The sequence below is a fragment of the Colius striatus genome, chromosome 1, assembly GCF_028858725.1.
Source record: "Colius striatus isolate bColStr4 chromosome 1, bColStr4.1.hap1, whole genome shotgun sequence".
Classification (NCBI taxonomy): Eukaryota; Metazoa; Chordata; class Aves; order Coliiformes; family Coliidae; genus Colius; species Colius striatus.
Genome location: NC_084759.1, coordinates 74,695,747 through 74,713,908, shown reverse-complemented (window position 1 = coordinate 74,713,908; position 18,162 = coordinate 74,695,747). Strand labels below are relative to the sequence as shown.

At 42.2% G+C, this 18,162-nt stretch overlaps 1 protein-coding gene across 2 annotated transcripts in view; it reads right to left on the bottom strand.

Moving 5' to 3' along the window:
• Nucleotides 1–2,579: 2,579 nt before the first annotated feature.
• Nucleotides 2,580–18,162, bottom strand: part of SHROOM2 (shroom family member 2) — a 122,336-nt gene continuing 106,753 nt past the window's right edge. Inside the window, exons 7-10 of one of the 2 annotated variants that reach the window (XM_061998701.1) lie at nt 16,696–17,247; nt 15,612–15,792; nt 10,039–10,311; nt 2,580–5,608 (exon numbers count right to left, since the gene is read on the bottom strand). In XM_061998701.1, coding sequence (XP_061854685.1) covers nt 5,342–5,608; nt 10,039–10,311; nt 15,612–15,792; nt 16,696–17,247 — 1,273 coding nt within the window. In that variant the 3' untranslated portion in view covers nt 2,580–5,341. The remainder of the gene's footprint in view (nt 5,609–10,038; nt 10,312–15,611; nt 15,793–16,695; nt 17,248–18,162) is intronic. The other variant, XM_061998711.1, reaches the window with a different exon arrangement.

Below are 18,162 nucleotides of genomic sequence, written 5' to 3'. Positions count from 1 at the left end.
TGGACTTCACAGCTCTGCCAAAATGATGTTAATTTCAGGTGGGCATCCATTACCTGGGTTACAGGCCATGCTCTCTGTCTGGAGGCGAGCCAATGGTGCTAGCATAAGGAAGAGCAGCAAACCAACAGCTCTTAAGGTGTGCCAGACCACAGCTTTTTCAGAGCTAACTGCCTCCTCTCTGCAAGCTGCTTGGAATAAGTAAGTCTAGTTAATAGAATTGCAGCTTAGTATGCATTAAGAAAAGCCTTTCACTAAATCCATTAAAACATGTGAACACAGATCTAGAGTGCTTGAGTATTCTCACCCGTGACTTGCAGCACAACAGGCTTCATTTAGATACCATCTTGCCAGAGGTTTGTGTTACTGGAAACCAGTATGGTGGTTCTACACCTTTGCACCACTGTGTACATCTCCAGCTCCGCTGTCACAAATTTACTGAATTAAAATCTCTTCTTGCGTTGACAGGCACTCACAAACAGCAAATAAAACTATTTCAATGGAGTGGGTAAGTGGTGGGAGCCTGGTTGTTCTCCAGGGGTACTGTTGTATTTGAGGTTTGCAATTCACACCCAGCAAGCTGGAGATGCACAGAATTCCTCCTCCCCCTTCTATCTGGAAGAGATGCCAAAACCCTCTGCATTAGTAGTGCAGATATTCTCACTGTCACACCCATGGCAGCAGCCAGCGCCAGGCAAGGCTTTCAAAAGTGGCAGCAGGCAACAGGTAGCGACAGTGGCTAAGTGTCTTGTTAACCTCAGCAGTTAATGCTTTGTGGCATCCAGGAGATGAAGTGAGTGCTACATTTATAGCTACAGATTTCCACCAGTACTGGCACATTTGGCTGTAGTGGAAGGCACAGCCTAGTCCCAAGGCTATCTCCCCCTGCCAAATTTAGGAGACTGCCTCCAAGACAGAAGCATCAAAACACCTAAAAATGAAGCTGCAGTGAAGATTTTTAATACAGGACAGAAGAAGAAAAAACAGTGTATTTCACTACAAGGAAAGGCTCAACTGCTTGCACTAAAATGAAAGTCAGCCTAAGATAAACAACAGCCTATCTGCCCACACAGTTACCACCAAGAGAAAGGTCCTAAACAGAGCACGTGTCTTATCGAGATGGGCTGCACTTGCAGGCATGCTGCTGCAGGCTGAGAGGGCTGTTACCTTCTGCTGCTTGCACTGCACTCCATCTACTTCAATTCACATTTTCTCCCGAGAGGTATTAAGTCAAATGGAACAACTTCCTGCACAGAAACTTTATCAAAACAGTAGGGTAGGGAAAATGAAAGTCAGAGTTTCAGAGGTGAGCTGCAAAACCACATGGGTAACCCAGCTTGTGGTTTGTGGGCCATTATAATCAGTTAAGTTACAGACCAGAACCGTGGTAAGCGGATGTGACGACCAGTTTACTACTGCTGACCATTGACAATACATAGAACAGTACTTTATAGGTGTAATTATTAATGTTTGTAAGATCTACTCTGTGGCACTTTCCATCCAAGTATGTAGAAATACCAATGTATACTCTAAGAAAACCCCACAACCGAGAAGCTCTTAATTAGAAGAAACCTATGAACTTGTGCAATAAATGACTGGACACCATTAAAACAGGAGATACTGTTCTGCTGCACACCCACGGTAAGGGCCTTGCTGGCTCTCGGATTGCCAACAGATTACTTCAGCGGTAAGAACAGAGACAATTAAGTACACCAAAGTTAATCACTAGAGCTTGATTAGGAAAGAACACCAAGCTATGGTGACTCCTTTGAAACCAGAGGGTCCAAATGCCCCAAACCAGAAAGCAGAAATCGTAATTTCAGTTGAAAGAAAAGCCATTTTTTCCAATTCAACCAGTACAAAAAAACTTAGGACAGCTATTCCTTCATAGCTACCACCCTGGGTTACACCAAGCATCCATGAAACCAGGCACAAAGAACTGTATCTGTGTGCACCCAGAGAGAGAAAAAAAGGTGTGAAGAGCATCTTTAGAAAAAGCCTACACACACATAAATATTTTTCCTTCCCTATCTTCAAGTTCCCAGACACATATAATGAAGACCTATAATGAAGATCTTGACAGACAATTTCCAGGAGAAAACATTATCTGTGGTTACCTCTACTGCATATTTGTGCAAACTTGACAGTCCTTCCCAACAGGGCAGATGATTCCACAGTTCACCTGAGAACAGCCCCTTCCACTGAAATGAGACTGTTTCTGTGGAAGTCTGTTACAGATGGAGCGTTCACAGTGATGAGTTCTTGCAAAAAATCTTGAAACCACTGACTTTAGGTATTCCCACACGAAGTACCATCCTAAACACTGGATGTGGCCAAAACGATGTAATTACCCAAGTGGAATCTTAGCTCCTTCCCTGGTATGTGCTCCGTTAAGTAGTGAGAAACTGATTTACTTTATCCACCTCATAACACATCTTTGTGCCCTCTCATACACCCACACTTAAAATATTGAGTAGAAATGAACACATTTCTGCTGTTTACCTACCCCAGGAACTTGGTAATGATCAATTAGTCCCCATGTTAAAATAATATGTGAAAAGACAGCAAGCTACTTAGACCAACCAACAGGTGACTGGCCTGACCTTTAAAAGCTAAAGGCCCTGATGATGGGCACCATGAGATGGACAACACTGCACAGCAAACCAGTAGGATTTGATAAGTTAAAACTGCACGCAAAAACTAACTCTACATTGAAATATACAGTTTATTTTCTCAAAGTCAAGCAATACCATTTGTCAGTAGGTAAGTGTTAGAGGTGTCAGGCAGGAAAACTGTACATTTTCACTCTGAGGGGCTGCAGGATTCAAACAGTTGGAGAAACACGGTGGAGATCTTTCACTATACAAAGAGATCTAAGAATCGAGCACAAGGTGTGGTGAGGAGACAGCCATCCCCGGGCTGCCAAAGGCAAAAAACATTAGCACCAGATTTTTTCTGAAAAAGCCACATACAGCTATTTACAGATTTACACATAACATTGGGAGGCAACCACCTTCAGGCTCCCAGGGCGAGAGATTTTCAACAGTCTTAGGAAATGAAAGGAGAGAAGGGCATCTACGCAACTGTTTGGTGAGAAGGATAATAATATATAGAGAGAGCATTCACAATATTGCTACCTTTTATCCAAAAGGCCTAAATCAAAGTACTGTATACAAACACGTCGTAATTATATTATTATTATTCACATTTCACATACACATTTCAGAGTAACCACAATATGTAATTATTCTTAAAAAAAAATGCCACAGATAAAACAATGCACACTTTTTCTCCAAGCTAAAAGACAAGCATAATTTATTTGGGAATTGTTTAGTTTTTGGGTTCGTTACGGTTAAGGGGATAAGTTTAAGGACAAAGGGATCACTTGTCCTAGGAACATAGCAGCATACAACTGTGAGATGCCAGAAGACTACATTTCTGAACTAGGAGGAGGAAACTAAGGTCAGCTGTAGGTCTTGTAAAACTGTAGCTCCATTTGACCTCAACTGATAACACATCAACATAATTTCATTAAAGATTTGGTCCGGGTATACAAAGCAGTGCACCATAAGGGGTGGTGGGGGAGCAACAGTCCTTTCAACGTTTTCAGCTGTCTGTAAAGGATCTGGGTCCAGAAGATCTTTGCTCCCCAGATCCCCAACTTGCAAGGAAGTTGCTGATAAGCACCTCTCCACGTCTCTCCTCGCGAGAGAGAGGATTTGGGTAAGAAGGGCACAAAAACTTTTTGTGAAGACTGCCATTGCAGGAATAGCAGGAATAATTATTTTCTCTCTCTTTTCAACACAACTAACTACTTGTATTTTCACAGCCTGCTGAGCTACAAACCGACCTTCACATCAGCCCTGAAAAATGGCTTCTTGTTGGGCAACCGGTTTGCCTATGGAGAGAGAGAGCTTTTCCTTACTACAATGTAAATGGTACACGCACAAAGCCATTCAAGACTTTCCTTTGTGTGCAAAACTTCATCTTAAGGTAGAGCTTGATGTTCAGACACTAGAGAGTTTCTCTGTAGGTGTCTGAGCAAGCCAGCATAACCCATTACTGTGCTAAAACAGGAGTTAGCACCTCTCTTTAGAGCTACAGGAGGTCATCTGTTAGGAGTCAACGGCAGTATTAGGAGAACACAACCAGTAATCTGACACTGTGAACTCGCATCCTCTCATTTATCATTGTGCAATGGAAAAAACAAACCAACAAAACCCACTTATGTTCACAGTTACAAAGCAGAGTTCCTCCAAGTAATGCACAGTATTTACATGGCAGGAGAGTTTATATTGCATTCGGTGGCCCGAGAACGTAGAAAGAATGAACAGCACGGTGTGGGTCTATTTCAGTATAACTTAGCTGTCTACATCAAACCGTCACAATGCTGAGCGATCAGAAGAAAACCAGAAACAGCGTCCTTAGTTTACATTTATTTTCACATAGGGTAGCAGGTTTAGAGAAGAAGAATAAAAACATGCATAAAAAGCATAAGAGCAAATGACCCTTCTAAGTAATTTAGATTTGAACAAGATCAGCCAGTACTTCCAGCCTGTTACTTAACATCAAGTACAACTTGGTAAAGAAAAATCACTTGCATTGCATTAAGAGGGTGTACAAATATGTCTTGCAAAATAATTGTTAAAAAAAAAAAAGTCTTCAGCAAGGTAGCAGTTAGGCCATTTGCAAGCTGGTTTGAGAAATGTACAACCGAGACTGATTTTCAAGTTATCTTCTGCAAGGGGAAAGTGCCATCCTATATACAATATTACACAAAAAAAGGTGTCTGATGCCACAGGATCACGAGTGACACCACGTTTCGGCAATTTGAATATATTAGCTGTAAGATGCACGCTTCCCCTGTTTGATGTGTCTTTCAAAAAAACAAAAACATTAGAAGCCACTAAATTTAGAGCTTCTAAATTCATGTGCATTTGTAAATTGCTGTTGGCTTTCCCAGCAGTCTGAACACAAAGAATGAACACAACCTATTCTAAAAAAACCCGTTGCTGTTTGCATGCACAACCAACATAGACTTTCAACTTACTGAGCAGAAAGGTTAAGAGTCTACCCTATTCTATAGAGCTCTCTGTAAGTTAAGCAATGAGAAACAGCCGTAGAGTTCAGTGATAAAAACGTGTTCTAAAAAATTAAATACATCATCCCAAAAAATGAAACAGAGCGTTATTGCTGTTGTGAGAGCTGTTTTTTCTCTTGTGCACTTGTTTCTCTACTGGACACTCAAAGTGAAGCCAAGATACTCGTTTGTACACTTGGAACCCCTCACTCCGTCCCTTCCTTCTTTCGCATTTTTCACATCCTTGGTCAAACTCCGTCCCTCTTATTTGAGGCGCTCAGGTTGGAGGCTATCGGTCAGACACTTCAGTTGCTCTTCCCCCAGCTTGATCTTGTCCTCGAGTTCTCTCTGCTCAATGATGAGGGCCGACTTCATTTTTACAAAGTGCTCATAGTCTGCTAAGTTCTCCTCGCTCAAATAGTTTGCCAGGATGTCGAAGACGATACGCTCTCGACGATCCAGGTTTTCCTTCAGTTCTTTTGCATCTTCGTGTTGCTGGGTCAGCAGCTTCTGCTTCTGTACCAATGTCCGCTTAGGAGAAAAGAGAAACAGTTTAACATTCACTGCCTTCACCAGGCTGGGACAACAGCTTCGCTGTTTTAAGTCTCCAGTCTGCTTTACCTGCAAAGATAAAGATTTTCCTGGATATTTAATGGAGATATTTAATTGAATAAGACTGTTCCTTTAAAGTTTATTCTAATAAAATGCACTAACAAACAGGAAAAAACCTTAGTGAATCAATGAAAGATGCACTATTAATTTCTGTTGGCCTCAGTAGCAAGAACTTCAAAGACTCCTATTTAATAGTTCAAAATGGTTATATAAAATACAGTTGCCTTTGAGAAACATCCAAGTTCTCCAAATTAAGCCTTCACTCCACAACGTCTCACGCCTTCAGCACGCAGCACCGAGCTGCCACACTGAAACAGCTGTGGTTAGAGCACCCAGAAACAGACTAACTAACGGAGTCATTCCTTCTTACAGAGCTCCCAACACTGAGGTATTTTGGCTGCAACCCGCGGGGCTTCTCTGCGAGACGTGAAGTTGTGCCATCTTAGGACATGAGCAGGAGCGAAAGCTGGAGCAAGACAACAGCAGGGAGATAAAAAAAGAAGCCAACAAAACATTATTTTCCTAAAAGGCCTGTAAACTTTCTGCTTCATGCCCTCACAAGAGACAAAACAGGGAGAGGTTGAGTGAAGAAACACACAAAGAAAGAGGACAGGAGCTATATCCCATTCAAATGTATGTATGAACAAGAAGGGTGAGGTTCATCTCACCCAGCTTCACCTGTCTAAAGAGCAGCCAGCCACACCTGAATCACTTGGCTACACTCCTTCAGCATTATATGGAAAGAAACAGGAGTGTTATTAATCCAGCTTATTTCAGATGTCTGCCTAGAACTGGTTCCCTTTTTCCAGCCGTAGAGTACAGCTGGCCTACTCCTGACATCAAGAACTCTTGTACAGACTTCTGAACTTTATTAACAAGTGTCCCTAAGAGGTACAACTCCACGGCTTTCAGCGTTGCTTCACAGATGAATTTTCTTTGAGAACTTTTATCTTCAAATAAACCGCTGTCTGCTCCAAGAAACATGTCCGTTTTTTCCATTTGGACTTCATGGTAAATAACACAGGCTACAATAAGCCTGAAGGATTTACAGAAAAGGGTTTTTGTAGACTACAAAATAGAGTCTTTTCAATATGGAAGTATGAGACAAGGGGGGATACAGACCAGTAAGCTTTCCCAGACCTGTCAGAGTGGGACACATATCCTGTGCCACCTCTTCTTCTAGGGACAGCACAAAGCTCTGAAGGGGAAATGCTTTCAGACTTGCACTCTCAAGGTACTGAAAATACACAGCCCGGCTTAACTCAGGATTCAAGACAGTTATTCAAGTCACAGAAATCTTAAGTAGAAAAAAACCACTGTTTAATCTTTCCTTGAGCTTATGCCAGGGAAAAAAAATGCCACTGCAGGCTGTAAGCAGAACTACGTGCTGCAAAGAGATGGAAGTACTGTTCTCCTAGCAGCCCAGCCTGAACTTGTGAGTGTGCCCAGACCATTCCCTCGGGCAGCCTTGCAGCTTGTGTGCACACTGAGCAGCAGCAGCAGAATCACCCAGCATGAGATGAACACAAGAGGGCACGTATCAACTAGCTGGTAGCTCAGCTGTAGAGTTACCTGCCTAACCTTGGGATGAAATAGCTCTGTTTACCAAGCCACTTGCTATATCACTGTCAACAGGCAAGAGAACCATCAAGTCTTTAGTCTTTCGTAATGATTCCTGAGATTTAAGTTGTACATCTTCTTCTTGCCAAGCCTGTGGTGTGACTGTAGGATGAGCACAAGGTCCCTGACAGTTCAGGGAATCGGAACATTATTGTGGTTGCAAACTTTGCATGACACTGTGGTACCTCTGCTCTCATGGAGCTGTAGGGAACACCTAAGAGAAGTGGGATGCAGAAAGGAAGGAACCAAATGAAATGGCTCTTGAATTTGCTTTTACCTCTGTCAAAGCTGACTGACAGAGAAAGCCTGTTTTGAAGGGTCAAGTGAAACACTGTAGCAGGCTTAAGACATCATTCCCAAGGAAGTTCTTTGAGCAATGGGTAAAAGGCTCACCAGGCCTAAAGGACGTCAAACGGTTTCACCTGGCCACGTTCAACCTATGAAATCCAAGCAGAAGGGATTTTTGCTGCTAGCATTGCTCTGAAGTCCCAGCCAAACAAACACGGACCTCTGAAGCTCCTCTGATGGAACAATCTTGGACTTTCTACCGGGCGTCTTTCTCAAGAATTGTTTGCTGTGAACAACAGCCATATGAAGAGGAACTCCCTCCATGCATCTGACTTCCCAGCATCTTGTTCCTAAACCACTATTCCTGGTACTTGTTCCTAGTCTTGCAATAACAGGTCTTGTGGGTTTAGGCACCTGATCACATCTGCAGACTGCTGGTTCACTCCTTTAAGGCTCTCTGGCTTTGATTGATGAGGGAAGTAATGAGAAGACACTGGTCTCACTGTGTGGAAATAAGGGGACTGCCCAGAAGCTCCTTTCTGATGAAGCCACTTAAAGAAGCTCAGGTTGAAGTACCAGATACTGTTCCTTGTGGCAAGAGAGACCGATCACAGAGCATCTAATAAAATATTCATTCAGCAGTGATTATTTGCCAGCTGACAGACTGCTCATTTGGAGAGTCTGCTGAGCTGTTGGTGGCTCCTGGAAAGTAGAAAACTATCAGGGTTTTGTTTATTAGACATTAGCTTCAAAAAGAGGGAAAAAGAAAACCAACGCTCACTAGAGAGACGATCTCCAGGGATGGAAGTTTTGTTTATACAGTACTTCAGCAGTACACCAAATCATCATCATATGGCCCACAAAATATCAAAAGACAACCAAAAAAGCCACACGTGCCAGTCTAAATAAAGCACCCTACATGCACCGTATTTCTAGTTAAAGTACCTGGGGACTTGAACCATCTGAGAAGCATCTCTGATCAACACTTTTAAACATATTTCTCATGTTACTGTGGCAAGACTTTCATGTCGGTGCATGAGAAGATGAATGGAGATTAAAATGTGTTAGGGATTTGGATTTCTGTCAGTCTAAATTTGACAGCAGAGCACACAATTTCTCACTGCCCTTACTACAACACCTACTCACCTTCTTCCTTTTCCACACCTAGAAAATAAGCTATTTTTATCACAGCTGTCAAACTGCTCATATCATCTGGTAGCTCTTTCCTCAGCTCACACTCCCATCTCTGAGCCCATTAGGCAACTGTAACCATATTTAGAAAAAAAGAAGCCTAAAGAAGGATTAAATTTCTTTAAGTTTCAGAAGCTTTGATCTGCCCTCTAATAACCTGTCAAATACCTTCCCTTCGCTTCAGCTAGAGAAGGGTCCGGAGAGCCATTAAACAAGTATGTTTGGCAGCAGCTAGGGCCAAACAGCAAAAAAGCCAGCTTTTTAAACTCCTAGCACTTACTGGTTCTTATTGATGAAACAATGGAGCATGCTGAAGAAACACAACATAAATCCACAGCCTATGGAAAAAATTCTGCTACAACACTTAGGTGGACTGCTGGCATTCCAGTCGACAGCTACAAGCCAAAAATCCCGCTTCACATATGTTTAACCGTAGAAGCTAAACTTGCTTGGCACATACTCACCCCTCATCCTCTCTGTTTATTTTAGCCTCTAAGTTTTGATGTGTCTGCATCTCTCCTTTGGTGCATACCTGTCCTGTTAGGTATCTCCTTCCCAGATAAGGCCTGATGGGACTGGGAGCTAAACAAAGCACCGCCAGCAGAGGTGGGGTCCAAGAGGTAAGAGCACCTTGAACGCTCCTGAAATTTTCACTTCTGCTGGGGTTGCCCTTGCCCTCACATCACTGCTGGACTATTCTACTCAGGTAGAGTATGTTTTCTATTGAAAAATTCTTTTTGCAATGCCTCCTTCCTGCCACCCTCTCCCCCCCCCCACCCCTTTTTTCTGGTAGGCCTTGTGGAGGAAGCTGTAGCAGATGAAACATTTTCTTTGTAACAGCTTTACACATTTTTATCAAGATCCATTTGAGTATAGAGAAGTCTGTAAGCTTTCTGCATTACAGCACAGTGATGCTCCCTTTCCCATCTTGAATTGTTTGAATATTTCTGTTTGCCTTATGCTCTTATCAGTAGTTCTCCTTTTTCTTTAAACTCTTGCTAGAGAGTCTGTTTTCCAGCATGTTGAACCCCAAAACACCACTTTTTCTCAGTGAGCCACTTGTAGTTTTAGTATCCAAGCAAAAACAAGGCAAAGAGAAGTTCTAAGAAATCTGAAGAAAATGGCCTTATGAGATTTGTCCAATTCACTGTCTCTCATCTTGAGCTCTGCAATTTAGAGAAACGAAACCAAGCAAAAACCCCCACATCAGGTTCACTAAATGCAGTGACAATACGATTGGCCTTTCTCACCCGTTCTTCTGGAGAGGTATTTTCATCCAGGTTATTAAGGGCATTTTCCACCCGGGCCAGACGACCTGACAGTGACAGCAGGAGGTTGACCACTTTGTCAAGGTCACCGACAAACATCTTGAATTTGTCGAACTCATTCGGTTTGCAGACTTCTTTCACGATGGCCTCTACCTCCTCTCCCAGTATGTTGTTTGCCTGGATGTCTTCCAGAAGTGTCTCCCGTGCTTCCCTCAGCACCTGCAGCTTCCTACTAATGCTGTCAATAAGTTCTTGCTGTGGAAAACAAAGAGGATGAGAATTTATTATCACTGCAGCATTTTTCACCTCTTCTGAAAGTCGTGACAGAAATCATAGATTCATAGAATGGTAGGGGTTGGAAGGGACCTTTAGAGGTCACCTAGTCCAACCCCCCTGCAGAAGCATATAGCATTTTAATACACTGAAACTCCCACGTGGCTGTGACCACGAGTACATTACAAATCAACGTATGTCTAAGTATATGTCTAAGGTCTACATCTCTGGATTCAAAGGTTTGGGAGGTAGCTCTATGATGCTCACCTCGAGACTTGTGTTAAAGCAATTTACCTTTATGGCAAAAGATGAAGGACCTTCCACCCCTCCAGCAAGCATTCCTGACTCCTCTTTGAACAGCTTCAAAGCCTGCTATGGAACAGCATACAGTACAGCACATCCTTTCCCTCTAAATGCCAGGTCCATAACACCTTTCTGAAGAGTTACACTCAGGAAGATAAACAGTACTAGGAAATCAATCCTGTATTTTTCACATGACACAGTTAAAACTAGGGCACTGTCTAGTTTTTCCTTCCTTCCTTTCTGCATAATATTAGCATCCCTCCAACAGCAATCCTTCCACTCTCAGAAAATCTCAGCATTAACACTACCTTGCAATGTTCCTGCAGGGAAATCTTAATCCCCATAGCACAGAACAGGGAACACAATCTACTTCTGTATCGTACAAAGCAGCCCTGTGTGAAGCTGTGCAAGGTGGCTCTGCCAAAGGGCCAAACAAGCGTTCCAGGTGAATATACCACCTCATCTGCAGTTTGTCAGGGTTTCTCTAGCATAACGCCCCATTACCTTGGGTGCACATGCCCTGGCTTAGAAAAAACATGTCAGGTGTATCACCAGCAGAACCAGACCAAGAGCCCAGACCTCCTCCCTCAGCACCCATCTGTGCTACCTCGCCACATCCCTGCATTTGGACAGAGGTCTTGCTCCTCATATATCTATTAGCTTTCAACTCCGCACAGGGATGAAAATCAGTCCAGCTAGTCGCCTGCCCTAATGTGAGATGAATCACACCCTAAAAATGCCTCATTCATTTAAGTGTAGATGCTTAAATATTATTCAGCTAATTTCAGGTAAGAAAAACTCCCAAAGCGTTCCCTAAACACACACCTCTTAGTGAATTTCCAAATGAAAATGACATCCTGTGAAATAGCCAGTATTTCACAGTAACCCTTCATTTTTAATTTATTTTTTTTGGAAAAGAAATTACTCATGACATCCTTTAGGAACTCTGCTTCCTAAATGCAAACCTGATTACAAGCCTTCATGACTACCCAGAAACACACCGACAGCAGCTACTGCTCTCAGACACCACTGAACAGTCATTGCCAATTGCTTTTGGGAACAAAAAAAAAACCCAAAGAAAGAAACAAACAGAAATCTCCATAAAAATCTGCCATCTTAACAGAAAGCAACTACACACTGAACATTTAACAGCCTTTTTGAGAGCAGAAATTCAACGCATGGATTATCTGGACTGGTTTTCTCCTTTCCGATTTAATATACTCAGGCCAGGTTAATCTGGATTTGGGTTATCTGTTAGTCTGGGTGTCCAAAAGATTAAGGTAGTAAGCAGTTCTACAGATGCCTGCTTTACTGACTGATTAATCTGCAGGATTTGATGATTTTTTTTTCTCTTTCTCTCAATGCAAATGCAGTTTGCTCTGGATTATGTAGGTCACAGTGCTATGCTCTTGTTTCCCTCAGATGACATGCACAATGCTGCTGTTTTACCATTCAAAGCACAATAGGATACTGGTGTACTCTGTGTTACTGTCTTGAGATTTTAATATCTGTAGCTTCGCTGCAACTTTTCTGTAAGGAAAAAAGAATGTCATATGTGTGCTAAACATCTACCAATCTGGTCTGACAATCCAGATAAAATCTCTCAAAGTTTCTGTCTTTAAAAAATCCAAACCAAACCTCCATTTTCCCAGTAGCATCCTCTTTAGACGTCCCCAGGCAGCTGAAGCTAGCCTCTAAAAGACTGCTTTTGTAGGTGAGAAAGCTGCAAGCGCTCGCCCTCTTTTTTTAAGACTGTCATAACTATTTCACTGTGAGGATGAGGGAGCTCTGGCATAGGCTGTGCAGGGAGGAAGTGGAGTCTCCTTCCTTGGAGGTCTTCAAGACCCACCTGGACATGTTTCTGTGCAATCTGATCTAGGTGGACCTGCTTTGGCAGGGGGGTTGGACTGGATGATCTCTCAAGGTCCCTTCCAACCCCTACCACTCTATGATTCTATGATATCTATTAGAATTGGACTATGATCACCGATTGCTTCTTACTCAGATGAAGCAGCCCTTGGATACAGCAACTGTGAGCTCAATACATGCTTTTGCTAACCAAAAGAAAGCCTGTATTATGTTCAGTATCTAGTGAACCAGAAGAGCTCCAATCTACATCTTGGAACTGTCAGATGAATAATTTATAGCTGTGAATTCTGCATCAGTAAACAAGAAGACAATAAAACCTCATCTTTTTCCAGTAATTCTTGCTGTTCTGACTAGCAACACAGAAAGCAGCTCAGTGTGGTTCACCGTTGGGCACACTTTACGTAAATTACTCTGCTTTCAGCTCACCACGCCATCTCACATGAAGTTCAGGCCTCAAAGCAGAATGAACTCGGTGTTCTTCAATTATTGTTATGCTCTTCAGGAGCTGCTGATCGTTACTACAATGAGCATTCTTCAACATCTGTTCAGTATTTTATAATTGTGGCAAACCTACATTAAACTCATTCCATGAGAAACAAGCATTCCAGCCCTGCTTGCTGGGAATACCATGTATCACTTCAAATGTTTGGGAAAAAAACCCCAAAACATTAATGACCGTATGAAATTCCTACACTTACTTAAAAAGGAGGGGCGGGGGGAAAGTCAGCACACATTCCTGGTTTGCAGAGCAGAGAATGACAAATATCACAACCATTCCGCCGCGGACGGCAATTAAGATATCTCATAACAGAACGGGCCGATTTCTAGGAATCGAGGAACAGGTTCTGGGCGTGTGCCTCCTCTAAAATAACTCAAGTCGTAAAGTGTGCTATTAAGTGTTCAGGTTCTTAATGATCCCTTGTTAAACTACTGCCAAATATGTCAAGCTGGGCCAAGTTATATAGTCTGGCTGTTTTAGAAAGATGCCTTGACCCACTTACCAAGAATTTTATATGTTTTCTGACAAGATCCAAGATGAAAGCCCACTGAACTGAATGCTCGCATCCTACTGCATGTGGAAGAGCAGGGAGAGAAGTCAGCAGCAATGTGTGCGTGGCAATGACAGCACGTATATCCAGAGAAGATGACGGGGGAGCTCTGCTAAAGGTTCTTCATGACATGCTTTTCCTATTTCATATGATTAGTGGTGTATACTGGAACTGAGGGGGTGAGGGGAGGAGTATCTAAAGGATGAACATGATTTTGCTGTTAACAGACACCAACGCAAACAAATGGCACTTTTGCTTATAAAAGTTTTAGTATTTACTTTGATAGGCAAACGAGAAAGGTGTAACACCCCCCCCCCCAAACTCATACACTCCATAATTAATGAGAAGGCAACTAATTCTAGCAGAAATGACAAACGTGACTATCGTGTGTGGAACCAGAAAAAGCCAAATTATTCAAAATGCAGTGAAATCCTTAATTTGCCTAAGTAGTACAGCTGTTGGACTCAGCAGCTGCCCGGTGAGAGGGTAAAAGCAGCTCTCTTGCTGCAATCACACCATGCCCCTGGCAGTGCATGTCACATTGAACTATGCAACGCAGTGGGGGCAGGGAGATAAAACCTCCCCCACAAGATTGGTAACAGGAACCACTACAGCCCCCTCAAATGGAGTGGCATCCACTCTTGCACTGAACCAGGTGGGAACCTCCTTTGAAATCTCCCAGTGACTAAATATATTCCTAATATTTAATTTAAATATTTAATTACTTGGGAATGGATTACCAAATATGCCCTGGCAGTTGATTAGTAAGCAGAGAGTCGACTTTAACAGAAAGATTTGGACACCACTGCATTACTGGCTTAAGAAAAGAGAGTTAAACTACGTAATTTTAATTGCTCAAACAGCCTGTACACATCTAGAACGGTAGATGGCTACATATGCATATATAGATGTGTATAAATCTGTATACACATACAGGCTGCTCAGATGGGTGGTGGAGTCTCCTTCCCTCAGGACATTCAAAACCTACCTGGACGAGTTCCTGTGTGACCTACTCTAGGTGGTCCTGCTGTGGCAGGGGGGGTGGACTAGATGATCTTTTGAGGTCCCTTCCAACCCTTAAGATTCTGTGATTGTTTCCTCCATCTTATCTGTACTGGGACCTATGATTAAAATCCTTTGTGCCAAGTCACTAATGAGGTGAGTGTGATTATTTCAACATAGGACATCACTTTCTCAAACCACACAAATCTCATTATATCATCGTTTTAATACCTAGGAGACTGTGTTGACCATAGATAAGAAAAACAACAGCAAAGGATTGGGATAAACAAAGCATAGAAGACTGGCTCCTTTGTGATGAGTAATTTCCACTGAATTCATCAAGTTGATCAGCTGTCTCCCACTCCTATTGTTATTAATTTGGGAGGCAAAGTGGTTTGCTGCTCGTGAGAACAAATTAAAACAAAAAAAGGAAAGAAAAAAAAAAAGGAGGAGTGTATGTGAGTGTTCTTTTCTTTCTCTCTCGTGACAAGCCCAAATCCTGGACCTAAGTTTCAAAAACATGGAACAACTAAAACCACTAGCTGTTACAGTGATTGCTCCTTTGTATATAGCAAGTGAAAAAAATACACTAGAATTACATAAGGAAAGCAGTATTTGAAAATAACTCCCTCAAAACTTCTTCCCTTGGGACCTTCCCAGACATGGGACATCCCTTTTTTCTATAGTAGATAGTAACAGGACAAGGGGTAATGGGATGAAGTTGGAACACAAAAAGTTCCACTTAAATATAAGAAAAAACTATTTTACTGTGAGAGTGACGGAGCAGTGGCACAGGCTGCCCAGAGGGGTTGTGGAGTCTCCTTCCTTGGAGGTCTTCAAGACCCGCCTGGACATGTTCCTATGTGACCTGATCTAGGTGACCCTGCTTCTGCAGGGGGGTTGGACTAGATGATCATTCACAGTTGAACGCTTAAACACTGCCACCCACCTCTGTCTGCCAAAAGAAACTCCAGGCTGATTTTTCCAAGAGACCTTTTGCATTTTATGAAACACATGCAACCAAGAGCCTCCCATTACACTTTTAGAAATATCTTTTACCTTCTTTTCTGACAAGTCATGATCCAGTTCATCTTCAGAATCATCCTCGCTCTGCTGCTGTTGCTGCTGCTCCTGCATGTCCTTCATTTTAATCAGCAGCTCTGCCTTCGGTGCAGATGTGCTGTAGTACGTAGAACTGGTTGTCAGTGAAATGGCAGACGTCGTGTTTTGTTCCTCTTTTCTGGTAGAAAGTAAAAATTTACATTAACTGCATTGACATCTAATCACTGAAAAGAAGGGACAATCTTTTAGAGCCATCATTTCACCATGCAAGCAGATGGTTCAGCAGAAAGCTGTTACCTATGTAAACAAGATAAATACTGGTTGTGAAGAAAATTTGTATGAATTCAACACATGCCCACCAAAAGCTAGAACTGAACTGGTGCAAAAGACCTTTCACCATTATAGTGAGTGGAAAGGACCTAAGATATCTCAGTTGGAAACAAAATGTAGTTACATTGTACTATGTGATGCAAAGACCTCAGTGTCACTGAGAATGTCCTTTCAGTCTGCCAAATGTGGGATACTACAATGTCAGTATTTGTCTTTCTGATTATTTAATTACACACGAACTTCAAGAAGGCTACAGTTTCATGTAGTAACTCATATCAAGAAAACAGAAGACTCACAGAACATCAACAGAGATGGAATTTAAGTATTTTCTTACTTTGTTCTCATTCAGTTCCCAGGGAACGCCTCATGACTACAAGTTGTCTTTGTAAATTTTCATCACCTAAAAAGGGCTAAAATATTGTTTCTTCTCTTCCAGGTACTAGACTGGATGATTGTAGTGAAATATCTAATCACTATGAAAGGGGAGAAGTTAATTATTCCTTAAGTTCTCACATAAATAGTTTTCAACCAGGTCTTGGGAAAGTTTTCACATTGTACAACACTGTTCTTTCCCCATCATTAATGGTAGCACTAACAGTACTAGGCTTGACAGCTCTTCAAATGGGAAAGTGACAGAAAAGCCCCAGACCTCAACAGTAGGAAGGATCCTCACCTTCAGCCCCTAGGAAAACTGACATACTCTGCATAGAAGCTTACAAGGAACCACTGGCCTACAGAAAATAATACTCACTTCTCCTCTGAAATTTTTGGAGAAGGAACTTTAGGCAGGAGCTTCCTGCGCTGCTGAGCTTCTTCTAGGAGGTGTTCATCTTTAGGGAATATTCCAACCATCAAATCCATGGTTGTTTTAATTTTCATATTAGGATCTAATATGTCTGCTAGAGATTTATCTCTTCCCACAATCTCTCTGGCTAGTTCCTCTGACTTCCAGTCTTCAAAAGTCTTCTCTTTGGCCTTTACGTAACTGACTGCTGGTGTGGCAGCACTGTTGTCCTTCAAGTTGCTCTCAGGTTCTTCAGCTGGTTGAGGGTCAGCTGGTTTGGTTCTAGCTTCTGGCTCTGGCTCTGCACCTTGTCTAGTGTAAGCACAGAATCGTGAATAAGATTGCTCAGAAGTGCTGAGTGTTTTGATTTGGTCCTTTTCCAAACCGCTGGGTAAAGCGGGAGGCTCCATGGTACTGACAAGACTCTGCCGACTCTCCTTCTCTGCGCTGCTCTCAGAATGAACTATCTTGATGGGAACCATTTTCACTGTAGTATTGTTGTCTATAACCCTTTCAATTCTGGAAAATAAGGACAATTCATCTTTAGAAATGGAACAACCTTACATCTCAATTCTTACGTGAAATTCAGAGTGGAAGCTTAACATGAAAAAAGGTAGATAAGAGTAATGGACCCTATATCTACCTATTTTCTTTCCTGCTCACACATTTTAAATAGCTCATTTTAAAGCAACCCTAACATCAGCCTTGCACAATACTCATGCTACAGGACTTCTATTATTTTCCATGAATGTGAGGGTCCAATCTCAGCAGCCCCAGATTTGGGACAGTGCTGCTGAACTGCCCTTTACCCCTTCGTTGCCATACATACAGAGGAAAATACACCTCGAGCTCAACCTCGCTGCCTCACACAGATCCAACAGTGGCCTCAGTTTTTGGCCTCACGGGCAGCTTAGTTGTCTGGGGAGTTTCAATTCCCAGCTCTTCCAAGGGAAGAGACAACAGAACAGATGGAAGCATCCTGCAGGCTAGGCCTTTGCTGAGCTACAAGAATAACAAAGAATCACACATGGAAAACCTGGAAATCATTCAAAGCTTAATTGCATGGTTTTTTTAAAAAAAAACATTAAAAAAACCCAGAATTTAGAAAATTTCACACAAGAGACAGAAGTTTAACAAACAGATCCCACCATAGTGTCCTAGTTTTCTACTTAAAGAAGAAAAAACAGCCACTGGAGAGCATAACACACGACTCTGGGTATTCCTTTTAAGGGAAGCTTATAGCAAAAATTCTGTACTGCAGAGCACAAAGGGCCATCTTGGACATTTGGTAAGGCAAGCTATTTAAAGAGGAGGCTAAGTTAGATTTTTAAATTGGACAATAACACGTTAAACAACACGACTGAAACATCTGTACTGTATGTAAACCATATAAGAAACAAAAGTCTAGTTTGGTGGTTTTGAGTTTGCAGAAAA